The following is a 13,289-nucleotide window of genomic DNA, read 5'->3' as shown; positions in this document are numbered from 1 at the left end:
TTTCCAATGGATGAGATTTCTGCTTTTTCAAGGAACCCTGATTTTTTTTTCTTTTTCTCCTGAGAAGTTTTTTCTCCTTTTACTCTTCTGGTCATATCTTTACATAGAAGTTCAGAGAATTGATCTCTGCATGCTTGTAGTTAAGGCATTAATTACACGATTAGTTATTGTCTTGGAAATGCTCATAGATGATAACAAATGCCACTTCTACGTGGGGATCTTGTATGGAAATGCCTGAATGCCTTCAACATGGAAACGTTATTGAAAGTTGTGTTCAGTAGATCCATATTTTATATTTTTTTATGGTAACGGTAGATGTCGCCTTGCTTATATATCAGTTGTGCTGGATTCGTAATTGGTTATGAATGGAAGAGTTACTGGGCATGGGATGCACTTCGCTCAGAAACACAGAATAAATATCAAAGAGATTTTGACATGATTGATGAAATCCAGATTCAATGGCATGTTTTATTCTTGTTTACAAAAGGTCTTGAAAATACTAATATGCATCAATGGTTATTTTATAAATATCTTAAAAACATTCTACAAGTTTCTTTAGTGATTTAGCGTATTTGTGCCTAGAACTGCAATGGGTTAGGGTAGTAACTGTACTTATTTTCATTGCCCAAAAATCTGTCATGTGATATTTATAAAGTGGAGGGAGATATAAAAGTAATACCAATGTGACATATTTATTTATCCTGTAGTGTATCTTAGGTAGATTTCCTCCCTCCTCTTCCCTATTTTAGTATCTTGGGGCTTTATACAACATTATCTGATAATAAATAAGAAAAGGAAAATTTAACTTAGACGTATTATTACAATAAATAAATAAATTTTTTAGATTCCAAATTATGAGGTGCAGAAGGCTAGGAGTGAAAGAGAGTAGAATCTCATGCAAGTTGCAGGTACCCTTTAGGTGCCAACACCTGTTCCACTTAGTGCCATTTAAAGGGTAAAGAGGGGTAAGATCATCCCTCACTCTCTTGTATCCAAGTAGGGTTTTTCTCTCTAGATATCAGTTCTCTCTCCTCCTTTGAGCAGTGAAGCTAGGTTCCTGAACCCTAGGAATGAGTGTGTCAAGCTGATCTTTTACTTCTTGCCCATCCAAGTGTTGCTGTTGCTTTTGCTACAAAGATCCTTACATTGCTGGACTGTGGAAAATGGATGTTCCCTAGGAGGTATGGCACTTGTGGTGCTTTATTGTGAATATTCTGTCCCTTCTAATGGGCGAATTTTTTTTGTTATCTCCCATACTCATAAGTAATGATCTGTAGTTTCTAGTGGATTAGAAAAATTAAATTTATCTATTTATTGCTACATTTACCAGTGAATCCATCATATACATGTTATTGCTCTTGGGTGTTAGTTGCCAATCTTGGTTACAATCTTGAAAATCTTCATTGAAGGAAACAAAAGCAAGTTTTGAATCAAGCTATACATGGGTTCTCTTAGGGAAATGTCTGAAATTCATATAGACTTTTCAGATGTTCTGCAATTCAGATTAGAGTCAAATGTATCTTAATCATCAAGCAGCGATGAATCCCAACAGGAAACATGTTGGATACTTATGAATATATTTAGGTGTTTGTGCATCCTCATGGAACTGTAATTTCTAATTAGTTGACATGGTGTGTGAATATGCTGATTCTTTGGGGTCTGCATGGTTGGGAAACTTGCTGAGTTCATCATGTTTCTGAAATGTAACATAATTAAATGGACATGGAAGATCTGGTAGACTTCAAGGCATGTGAAGCACTGTACCTGGTGGAACTTACCCCCCCCCCCCCTTTCATTAACGAAGCCACTGAACACTCAGAAATGAGGCAAAGGAAGAGTAAAGGTTCTGTTAAGCTCTCTATACATTCAGCATTTTAGTATCAAAAGTCTCAACATTAAAAAGCTTACAATATTTTATTTAATACCAATAGGGCATGGTTGCATTTACCGGTGGCACATGTATGGGTTTTCCTAGCTGCAAATCCCTCTTTTATGGATGCATCTGTATGAAAGTTGTAGTAAAGTATCAAGGCTTCTTATAGCTCTTGGTTCCTGTAATAGTGACTAATATGAACCACTGGGGTTCTTTGTAGTGGGCAAGCTTCCCTCATAAGTGCACCTCATGACATCTGGTTTCCTTACCACCCGGGGTCCCACTGGTACTTTCCTGGGTTTGGGGCGAATATCCTGCACAACAAGAATTTGTATAAAATCTAAAGAGGGGGTGAATGTGGGACTAACATATAATTATACAACTATATACAAATTAGAGATAATGCTACATGACCATTCCAAAGGAATCCTGGCTTCATATGTTCTAAGAACTGTGTAAGTTGGATGGTGTTGTGTACTTATCAATCTGGTGGATCCAAATGCTCAGGATTCTCTTCAAGGGGCAACTGCAAGGATTCCAGCAATTCATGACCAATACAGTCATATTTGTCTCTTCTAAGGGTGACCCTTTGACATCACTCCTTGTTGTTCCTATTCTTCGTATCAAAGCAGTTATACATGCCATGTAAAACCATTTAAAAGGAATAGGTAGGCCAGAAGCTGTGCCGGCTTTTTTTTAATAATCCTGGGAAAGTGTGAAAAGCCTTTGGAGGATAGCCTGAGATAAAGAGATAGCAGCTCTTGCACTGTATTACAATGGTAACATGCTAGGCCAGTTTGGAGGAGAAAAGTATGCTGGTCTGATTCGTGGCATATGTGATTGTGCAACAAGAGGAACTGGAATGAGGGTGTGAGGATTGTGATTCAACTTCCATGTGAACTGGGGAAATGATCAAAACAGAGGGAAGACATCTCTCTGGAAAGAACAGAGATACGAGAGCCATAACTCTGTTCTAAGAACCTAGGAGGAATAATTGTTTCTTCTATAAATTATATTTCCAGAAAAATAACCTATCTCAGGCAGCAAGGGAAACTATAATACAGCTAGAGAGAATGTGCCACTTAGCTATTAAAATTGTGGCAATTTGATAAAGGGCATAGAAGATGAACTAGTGAAGTTAAGGGACTGCAAATGGACATTATCCTGTTACTAACGTTAAAATATTTAGAAATTTTGTAAAGTTGAAAATTTTAGGTACCTGGTCAAATATTGCTGTTGGAATTGCAAAAGTTACACAAGCATTGGGAGAGTCAACTATTCCTGCAATTCTTGCTTCGCAAGGGCAGGCTGAGAGCAAAAGATAGACCTGATAGCATTTGATTTCCAAAGTTAGCGCAGTGACATGATCTAATTTCCCATCTCTCTCTTTATGAAGTAGAACTTACCTGTTCTCTGGTATATCCGAATTTAGAGATGTAGTCAATGGCATTGAGTACTGCACGCTTGAATGCAATACTTGTGTCAAGGTAATGCTGCTTCCCAGTCTCATCTACACTGAGACCCTCAAATACCAACCACTCAGAGAACCTTGGTTCAATTGGGCCAATCTCGAAGATTGGGTTTACATGGAGAGGAGTTGGACCCATTGGTGTTAGGTACTCTTTCATTCCACCCCTTATGATTTCACACCTGGTACCAGGAAACATTCATCCTTGATTAGCTATGAACATAGACAGGCAATGAGATGCAGGGGACCAACAATGACTGCAGAAAACCAAGTTCTGGTGATTTATGCAGGACAAGCTCCTGGGAGAGAGAATATATGTTTGGTCTGAATATAAAAGAACAAAAATAGCTATTATCCCCATTGGTTGACTGAACCAGTTTGTGGGTTGACTACTCAAAAACTTGTGAAATGCAGAAAAAATGGCTTTATTATTATGTCTAGACAAATTTGCAGAAGAAATACCAATGCAAATGATTAATAATTTCAGTAAACTTGAGATTTGAAGATGTCTTAGGTTGAAATTCCTTGTCACGGTAGTACCTTAGAAGCTTCCTTTCAGGAAGAAAAAAAAAAGAGACGAAAATTTGTTCACTTTCAAACAGAAATATGAGTTATAAGTTCAGAAATTTACTTAAGCTCTAGGAATCCATTCATCTCTATTGCACCACAGAATGAAACTTCACCATCACCCTGAGAGAAGTGCATGTCACCTGTGCTAAAGTTTGCTCCTTCTACAAATACTGGAAGGTATATTTTTGAACCCGTGCTGAGATTCTTGATGTCACAATTTCCTCCGTTTTCTCTGCCAGGAATTGTCCTTGCAGCCTCCTTTGAAATTCTTTCCCATTCTGGTGTCCCTTCCTTAATCTGCATGGGGCTTATAACGGTCAGAATGTTCTCATTTGAGTATATTATAGGATCTGTGTTTAATGGAATTTAGACATTTCTAACTTGATGCTTTGTCATAGGGGTATTATCTGCGCATGAAACGTCAGATTACACAAAGGAATGGCCACAAGACCAATTTCTGTTTTATGATTGAGATTCAACATTTTCAAAGTGCAGGAAAACATGAAATACTTATGCGGAAATGAATACACAAGTCCTGCGAGACCAAACAGCTTGCACAGTGAGCTTTTGCAGTAATTTCTTATTAATCATACCTTTCCAAGAAGACAGCCTTCTGGTGTTGGCAGGCATGCAAATGGTCGTTGGTGCAAGTGCTCAGACAATGTCAAACACTTGTGGCCCTTCTCTTGAAGTCCTCCTTCCCTTTCATTCCATATGTTTAGGAGCTCCATTGATGGTGCAGTGCCAATAATCCCAGGGTGAGTTATACCAGGAAATCGCACACCTGCCAAGAGGATATAAATTGCAGGGGCATCATAAGCACTTGGAGTTCTTATTTTTAAGAATCAACACCATTTTTAAGCTTAAAAAGTTGTGGAATTTACCAGGTATCTGAGGAGACTGAGCATATATCCCTTCAAAATGCCAAATAGCTTTGATTGCAGCAGGGAAATGGTCTGTCAGAAAACTACCCCCATATTCTCTGTCAAGTGCTCCTGTATAACCCCATTCAGATCCAGGAAGAGGACCCAAATTGCAGATTTCAACAGCAAGAAGATCGCCTGGTTTAGCTGCCACACCATTTTTGTCTGAAACTCGAAAGGGTCCACTGAGATAGTGCCCCTGTACCAGATTTGAGATGGAATTTAAATTAGTAAGATGCTTAATGTGGAAATAGAAACAGTTGGAGGAAAGGTAACAATAATGATGTAAGATAACAACCAAAATTTGACATATCACCTTCATATAGTATCTGCATTGGTTATATTTTGTATTGAATTTAAAGCTTGTAAGAACATCGGGTCTGCTCTAATAATTTCAAGTTATGGTCTGTTGAGATGAACAAGTGCTATAATTATCCATGGAATTTCATGTTTATGAGTTAGGAAATGGCAAGACTTATATTGGCCACTCAAAAAATTCCCAAAAATAGAACTATGTTCCTATGGTCTACATTTATGTTATTTGTATTACTGCAATGAATCTTGCACAGGCTGAAGCTCAGAGCTACTGTATCTCATGTAGCTGCATCTTTTCATACTTGTCTGAAGAGCCTTCACAAATATGCCTGCCTTAGACTGAGTTAATCAGTCTGAGTTTGGGTGACATAAGTTTGGAAGAGACTTGGTTCTCCATCATCTGATTTTTCATTCAAAAGCATTCTTGTCTGATCAAGCTCAAGCTAACTCATCTTCACCAGGCTGATGAGAAAATTTTTATTTTTGGGAAAAGAAAGAAGAAAAAAGTTGTACTTACTTCAGAGAGATTTATGGCTTTTAAATCAAGGGCAGTATCATTGTCTCCAATAGCTCCTCCAATCCAGTCAACCATTTCAACCCTGATCATCTCACCTTCTGTAACCTCTGCAACAGGGGGAATGTCTGGGTGAAAACGGTTGTGAAGAGGTACCTTCTGTTCCCATGGCTTCTTTGTCAGGTCGATGGGAACAACTAGTCTTGTAGTAGGAGCCATTGCTGAACCAGTGGAGGATGGAGAGTTCAAGATATATGTTAAAATCTTATAAACAAACTAGTCTAACCATGCTTATATAGTAGATGATGACATGGGTTCAGCCATAACTTTTCTCCATTGGTCCCCATTGGTCCCCATTAACTTCCATTGAAAGGCCAGTGTTTCTTGACATTTTTAATGGTCACCACTAGCCTACACATGTTAATCCCTTGAAAACCTTTTCTTCTTTTCATATTAATTTCCCAACAGTGCATGAAGCATGCAATCCTGCAAAAACAGTATCCAGGAGACACTATTCTTTTATCAGGTCACCAATCCATCCAGAACCATGCAGCTTCATTATGAGGTTCATGCGTTTTCAAACATGGCAAGCTAATAATACAACTAACCCATGGGTGATAAATACAGTTTCCTCAGAATCTAACAGATCAGTTAAGTGAATTTTATAATTTCTCCTTTCTTTTTGTCTTCTTTTGGTAGGGAAAACTTGTTTCTGAACTGAAAATGACCCATTGATATACCTTAGCCACTTCTTGATATTGAATGAAACATTGACTTTTGGATACTAAAATGAGTGATGAATGAAGAATAAGGACATTCTACTCTCTGGTAGTGTCTTTATCTCAATCTGTCCTTTTCATGTCTAGTGGGCTAAGTCTAAGTCTACGTTTCTCTCAAGTCATATGATTTCACTTATTATGACTTTTTCACTATTTAAGGATTGAAAACTCTAGCTGAGAGTCCACTTGCCAGGAAATCGAGTGGCAAATAAAGATTCTCCTATCATAAAAAGAAAGATTCATGAATCATGAAAAAATCTGGATTAGCAATATTTGTTTAATCTGAATCATGTTGCATTATCCTTATTACCTTAATTGGGTTATCTATATCTTAGTTACATGAATCATTTTTTTAAATTTTTTTTGGTGAGAGTTACACGAATCATGACATGCATCAAATGATGAAATGCCATGTCAATCGGTTGGTTTGGTTCTGGGCAGTTCTGTTCAACTCTGTCGAGCTGAACTGATTTCGGTATGTTTTAGCCAATTTGAAACAAAGGCATTTTTGGGTTTGGTTTTATGTGCTAGCATAAGGAGATCCACGGGAAATTTCTTATTTTCTCTGGTTTTCAGTTTCATATCATGTTATTCCGGTTTCGTTTGAGCTTCTTCCAGTTCCATTAAACCTTTAACCGAATAAGAGTTCAGCCTGAGATGAGCCAGCTGGTTTGGTTGTTCCAACCGTACGAATGGTCCAGCCATCGAGCCGTTTCTTATTTTGGGTAACATCAACCATCTTTCCAATGTTTAAGCGTCAAACGTTGTTCAAGTAAACAAACTCGGACATGGGATCCTGGAATGAGATTGAACAGGTAGGAATAGGAAAGAGATCAGCAGAATTGGTTTGGACCCTTGAAATGCAGAAACAAAGATTTTTCCAGATCTGTACCATCTTAGAGCTTTTGATGCAATAAACTTGAAGGATCTTATGGTAAGTATCATTGCACGCCACTGTTGCTCTCTTGCTATCATAGTTGCTTTTTATTTATTCTTTTTTCCCTTTTTACTATTTGGGAGAATCAGACAAAATACATTGGTCAATAACATTTGGTAATTTCTCCCCATGTTCTTGAAGACTCTTTTTAGCTAGACTGATGAAAATGTTGGATTGTGCAAAAGAAAATTTGTCTCCTTTAATCATCACTCTTGTGGTCCAGTGTTTCGCTTTCACCATGAATGATACACGTTTAGACCCTAGTTACTGTGGGCTTGGAACATCATCAGCATGTTCAATGTCGACTTTTGTCTGTATTGGAATGCTGATATTTTAACGATCCGTTTACTTGTTAGTGCCTGAGTCAGATTTTTATTTATTTTTATATATTTTTATTTCTTTCACTTTTGAGTATTGGTTGAATCTTAGATGCACATTTGACTGTATCTATTACTTTCTTGAGAAAATACAGTTACTTCATAGAGTTATATGTGCTGGTTCCATTGTTGCATTGTGATAAATATTGGGGCTTATATGCTGCTGAGTTAATTTCTTTTTTGATTTAGATATTCTAGAGAATCAAAGCATGTTGTAGTGAATCTGCACCAGATGGGTTGATTGCAGTTTATTTATATTTTAGTAGGGGAAACATATATTCAAGAAGTAAATTTTATTCACAAAAGTGACAATTGGACATTCACAGAGAGTGTGGAAGGGGGGAGGAGGGGTTGGGGGTTGACAGTATAGGATTCTTTCAGCTTTCTACATCATCATTTCAGTATTTGAAATTTGGGTTGAGCTTTACTTCTGTGTCAATAGAAAGAAAAAGAACTCTGGCATCCATCATTTCAGTACCAAAAACTCCAATATTCAAGCTTGATAGAATTCAACCTGACACCTTACAATATTTATTTGGTCCAAACTTTTTCCTTGATGTTTTTCCCGCAATGATTCACATCATATGAAACGTGGTATATTTATGCTCACTCTTAACACTAGTTTATAGGAATCCTGCAAATTTTCTTATCACAATTTAAGTCTGAAACATTCTTCCCAAAAAAAAAAAAGTCTGAAACATGCACCCAAGGGGACTAGGATCCTTGAAACTCCAGGTTTACTATTATGTAGAGCCTCCAGGGTTCTTTGTGATAGGCAAATTTCCGTCGTAACTGCACTTCAAGACATCTGGCGTCTTCAATACCCGAGGTCCAAGGAGTGTGGTTTTGGGACGAATGTCCTGCACATTGACAGTTAATTTTACTTTATAGAAGTAAGAAAATTCGATGAAAAATGAGGAAAGGGATAAAGCTGCTATGGATTGAGTGTGACTTAGAGGCAGTTATAAAGTGTGTGAGGCATCAAACTATCCTCATTTTTTTGCAGCAATGGAAATTGTATATTTCATCAACTACATAGAGAATTTATTGTAGGAAATTAATTTGGTAGTATATATGTTAGCCACAAAGCATCTGCTGTTCGATGGTTACATAATTCAGATGATTGCCCAGATTTTTCCATAGATAAGTTGCCTGGGATGGGCAAGGCAGACTCAGATTTGGATTTTCATATTGTTAGTTGGCTTTTTTCCTTGCTGATGGCAATGCCGGAGGTGCAAAAATAGCCATTACTTGCTGTCGAGGTTTCTTCCGATGGGTATGCCACTGGCAGACCCTCAATATATTGTCATTTTTTCATTTTATCTTTGTTTTGGGTATGCCTAGGCTATGCTGTTGGTGGCTACCCTTAATTTTTCCTATTAAATATGCTAATCTTTTGACCCAATAAATAAACAAATTTTGGCTTGCATCTATATATTACTTGGATGATGTATCCAGTAGAGGATAACACATAACTATGCCAAAGAAAAACAAAATGATGTATAAGTACAGAGATAATTTCTCTTCTTTTTTTTTTCTTCTTGTTTTTATTTTCAATAGAGAAAGAATGTATGTAAAGTGAGTTTGTGGTGCAGAGAAAGTCGCAAGGTGGAAAAATACATTGAAAAACTATTTGTCCCCCAAAATTAAAAAAGAGCAGCCAAAATGGAAAGAGCCTAAAGACAAAACCATACTTTTCCAAGAAGTACATAGGGGAAATTGGAAACTCTGGGTGGATGAATTGAAAGACAAATAAGAGTCTAGGACCATTGGTCAATGTTTTGAGAAAAGATTTGGTGCCATGCAATTGACATAATATATGACTATATTTTGACAGTGTAGAATGTTTGGACAAGTTTCTTGTATAGCCAGGATAAATGAGGTGAATTTGATATTTCCATTAACAGGCTTGTGTTTTCAGAATGATATACAGATGTGTTGGTCCTGCCTAAATTGGTTGTAAACAACAAAGGAATTTCCTTGGGTTGGGTTTAAATTATAATCACAATGCAGTCACCTTTTGATCAGGCAAAGAGCCATATGTAGTAACCAAAAATAGGGGATGCAGTAACTAGATAATATAAACTTCTTCTGTTAGGCATAGCTTTGGGAGTTTGGCTGGTGGAGCTTAGGAGAATACTATGAAAGAAAACATGATGCCACAGAAGTCTCTAGCAATGTAAAGAAGTTGCAGAAATTAATTACCTGGTCAAAGATAGCCGTTGGAATTGCAAGAGTTGCACAGGCATTGGGGGAATCAACTATTCCTGAAAGCCTTCCTTCACATGGGCAACATGATAACAAAATATAGATCTGATGGATATCATTGTATATGGTTAGTATAATAATAAAATCTAACAGCCCTTGTCTTTGGGGTATTAACTATTATGCTTATATTTGGAGGGGCATTTGTACCTGTTCCTTAGTGTAACCAAATTTGGAGAGGTAATCAATTGCATTCAGTACTGCGCGCTTGTATGCTACAGTTGCATCAAGGTAGTGCTGCTTTCCATTTTCGTCTACACTGACACCTTCAAATACCAACCATTCTGAGAATCTTGGTTCAACAGGGCCGATCTCAAAAATTGGGTTTACATGAAGGGGAGTAGGACCCATTGGTGTTAGATACTCCTTCATTCCACCCCTTATGATTTCACACCTGTAGCAATTTATCTTGATTAGCTCTGAAACTATAGAACAATTTAATTAGTGGGTATTCAATGTCATGGTAAGCTCTACATGTTGGCAGACCAGTCCTAGTGAGGCACATCTAGAATAAGCACTTCTCAATGTAAAGGTAATTATAGCTGAAACAACCACAGTATCCCTTCTAATGGGATATCCGTTCTATCATCTACAAAATAGCTAAGCAACAAGGTAATAAAAACAGTTAAGCTGACTATGTAGTAAAAGGTTCATTCTGGCCTTATTCCAACAAATACAGCGTGCAATTTTTCTTGGGTGGATAATACAGTGTATAATTATGTCTGTTGCTTCCTGTAAAACTAGCTTAATACTTGGGTGAATATTACAGTGTATAATTATGCCTGCTGTTTCCTGTAGAACTAGCTTATACTTCTAATACAAAATTCCATGATGACTTAATGAGAGAACTGATAACAAAAGTTTCATGTCTTAGAAGTTTTTTTTAAGCAAAGGGGCTTGCATTAAGTATGAAATATTAAGACATAGGACAAGAATTTACTTGAGCTCTAGGAATCCACTCATCTCTATGGCTCCACAGAATGAAACTTCACCATCACCCTGAGAGAAATGCATGTCACCTGTACTAAGATTTGCTCCATCTACAAACACAGGAAGGTATATCTTTGAACCTCTGCTGAGATTCTTGATGTCACAATTTCCTCCGTTTTCCCTTCCTGGGATTGTCCTTGCAGCTTCACTTGCAATTTTGTTCCACTCAGGTGTGCCTTCTTCAACCTACACATGGCCTATGTTGATTAGAATGCTTTCTTATTACCAACATGACTGTAGTGGATGGACTATCTAATTGTGATGTAAACAATTTTAATTGATAATGTTGGCTGAGGTGAGCTACACATCAAATGCCAATAAACCCAAATTTAATTTTGGGGTTGTTCTGTTTCCCAGAGTTTGGCTCCTGCACTAGCATCCACAGACGAATAATCAGGGCTCATTTTTGCCACATGCTGTGTCTGGTGCAGGAATGATGCTCCAGACAATCCTTTTTCCTTGAATTTTGTAGGATGATGGTCACAAGATTGCTATCTTTGAGTAATCAAAAATTGGAAACTTTTAAATGGATGAACAGATAAGGAAATATTTAAGAAAATAGTGCTGTAAGGAATGATAATGCCTCCTTTTACACAAAAGTGTAACAGTTTGAATGATGAAAATTATCATTGAAAACTGGTTAATCATACCAATCCTAGAAGACAGCCTTTTGGTGTTGGCAGGTTTGCCAATGGACGTGTATGCAGGACCTCACATAATGTCAGAGATTGGAGGCCATTTTCTTCAAGGTGCCCTTCCCTTTCATTCCATATTTGTAGGAGTTCAGCTGATGGTGCTGTTCCAATTATACCTGGGTGGGTTAAGCCAGGAAATCGTACACCTGCCAAGCATAAGTGATGACAACATTAGACATTAATAGCAGTGTTCTCCCATCATGAACTTGTTGGAGATAGTAGAAATGTCTACCTGGTATTTGAGGGGAGTGGGTATATATCCCTTCGAAATGCCAAATTGCTTTTGCCGCCCCTGGGAAATGGTCCGTCAGAAAACCTCCCCCATTTTCTCTGTCAAATATTCCTGTATAACCCCATTCTGCTCCAGGGAGGGGACCCAAGTTGCAGATTTCTACTGCAAGAAGATCACCTGGTTTGGCTGCAATGCCTTCTTCGTCCAATACCCGAACAGGTCCACTGATATAATGCACCTAGGACAGTTTTGGTAATGAGCTATGATCATTGAGATGCTGTTCACAAATTCTGGGTTCATGATTCAAGAAAATGGAGAGCAAACTATAATGCACAATTTTTTATTTATCTTTCTGAACTGGGATGTAATTTGTGGAAATGGTAAGGATAGCTCTAAGTTTCAGGGTGTTCTTGCTAAACGCATTATCTTTGTTCAATTGGAAGAACTATGATGATGAAGCATGGTTCTGTTTTATTTGTTTTTATAGGCTTATTATAGCTAAAAAATTTTCTGGACCCATGGTTATCCAGTAAGAGATATGCAGAGTGGGAGCCACCTTCATGTGGTCCACATGCTACAGGTGGCTGTAGATTCAGTTGAGACATGCTAATGTTTTATATTTCTCCAAATTGCTATTCTCATAATATCTCAAAAGCCTGGTAGATGAAAAAGAAATTAAGAAAAAAGCTGCAGTCTAATCTCAATTTTGGGTTGTTTGCACTTCTATCAAATATTTGTTTCTCAACCATCTGGTTCTTTGAGTCTCAAGATTTTGATTAACCATAATCGAGTAATTCCTACTCAATTGGTTTGTTTGTCTAATAAAGTCAGATAAGTAAACACAATACTTACTGTGGAGAGATCTAGAGTTTTCATATCAACTGCAGAATCATTGTCAGTGATGAAACCTCCAGTCCAGTCTATCATCTCTATTCTGAAGATCTCGCCAACCTTAACCTCTGCAACTGCTGGCAGGTCTGGGTGCCAGCGGTTATGAAGGGGTCGCTTCTGTTCCCATGGCTTCTTTGTCAGGTCGATGGGAATTACTACCCTTGGAGTAGTAGGAGCCATTGCCAAACCTGCAAGGGTGAGCAGTGAAGATATGTGTTTTATACCTAGAAGTCCAACCAAATAGCCTCAGTTGCTGAAAGTGGAAGAAGCCTTTTTTACTATATAGTAGTTGATAACAAGCAGTTAGAAAATAGTTTCTCCTTGGTCCCCCATCAGCCTTCAAGACAAGACAAATTAATGGTCCCCAACACCCTTTGACATATTAGGGCTCAAGAACTGCATGATATCCATCAAACTAGCAGTAAATTGACTTGATTACCAATCCATCCAAATTCACGCA

At 37.7% G+C, this 13,289-nt stretch overlaps 2 protein-coding genes across 2 annotated transcripts; both read right to left on the bottom strand.

Annotated features, from left to right (window-relative positions):
- Nucleotides 1-1,783: 1,783 nt before the first annotated feature.
- LOC149025351 (uncharacterized) lies at nucleotides 1,784-5,913 on the bottom strand. The gene is made up of 7 exons (XM_089145576.1): nucleotides 5,667-5,913; nucleotides 4,796-5,033; nucleotides 4,505-4,695; nucleotides 3,973-4,208; nucleotides 3,280-3,523; nucleotides 3,093-3,200; nucleotides 1,784-2,187 (listed from the first exon to the last, which is right to left on the bottom strand). Exons 1-7 carry the CDS (start codon nucleotides 5,880-5,882, stop codon nucleotides 2,065-2,067), a joined length of 1,356 nt encoding a protein of 451 aa, XP_089001702.1. The 5' UTR covers nucleotides 5,883-5,913; the 3' UTR covers nucleotides 1,784-2,064.
- Nucleotides 5,914-7,727: 1,814 nt separating this feature from the next.
- LOC149025350 (uncharacterized) lies at nucleotides 7,728-13,090 on the bottom strand. Its single transcript, XM_089145574.1, has 7 exons — nucleotides 12,791-13,090; nucleotides 11,939-12,176; nucleotides 11,662-11,852; nucleotides 10,962-11,197; nucleotides 10,172-10,415; nucleotides 9,962-10,069; nucleotides 7,728-8,616 (listed from the first exon to the last, which is right to left on the bottom strand). Exons 1-7 carry the CDS (start codon nucleotides 13,007-13,009, stop codon nucleotides 8,500-8,502), a joined length of 1,353 nt encoding a protein of 450 aa, XP_089001700.1. The 5' UTR covers nucleotides 13,010-13,090; the 3' UTR covers nucleotides 7,728-8,499.
- Between the last annotated feature and the right edge of the window lie 199 nt (nucleotides 13,091-13,289).

Source organism: Hakea prostrata, chromosome 2 (genome assembly GCF_041222555.1).
Source record: "Hakea prostrata isolate BN-2017 chromosome 2, UWA_Hpros_2, whole genome shotgun sequence".
NCBI classification, from domain to species: Eukaryota; Viridiplantae; Streptophyta; class Magnoliopsida; order Proteales; family Proteaceae; genus Hakea; species Hakea prostrata.
This window is presented reverse-complemented; position numbering and strand designations above follow the sequence as displayed.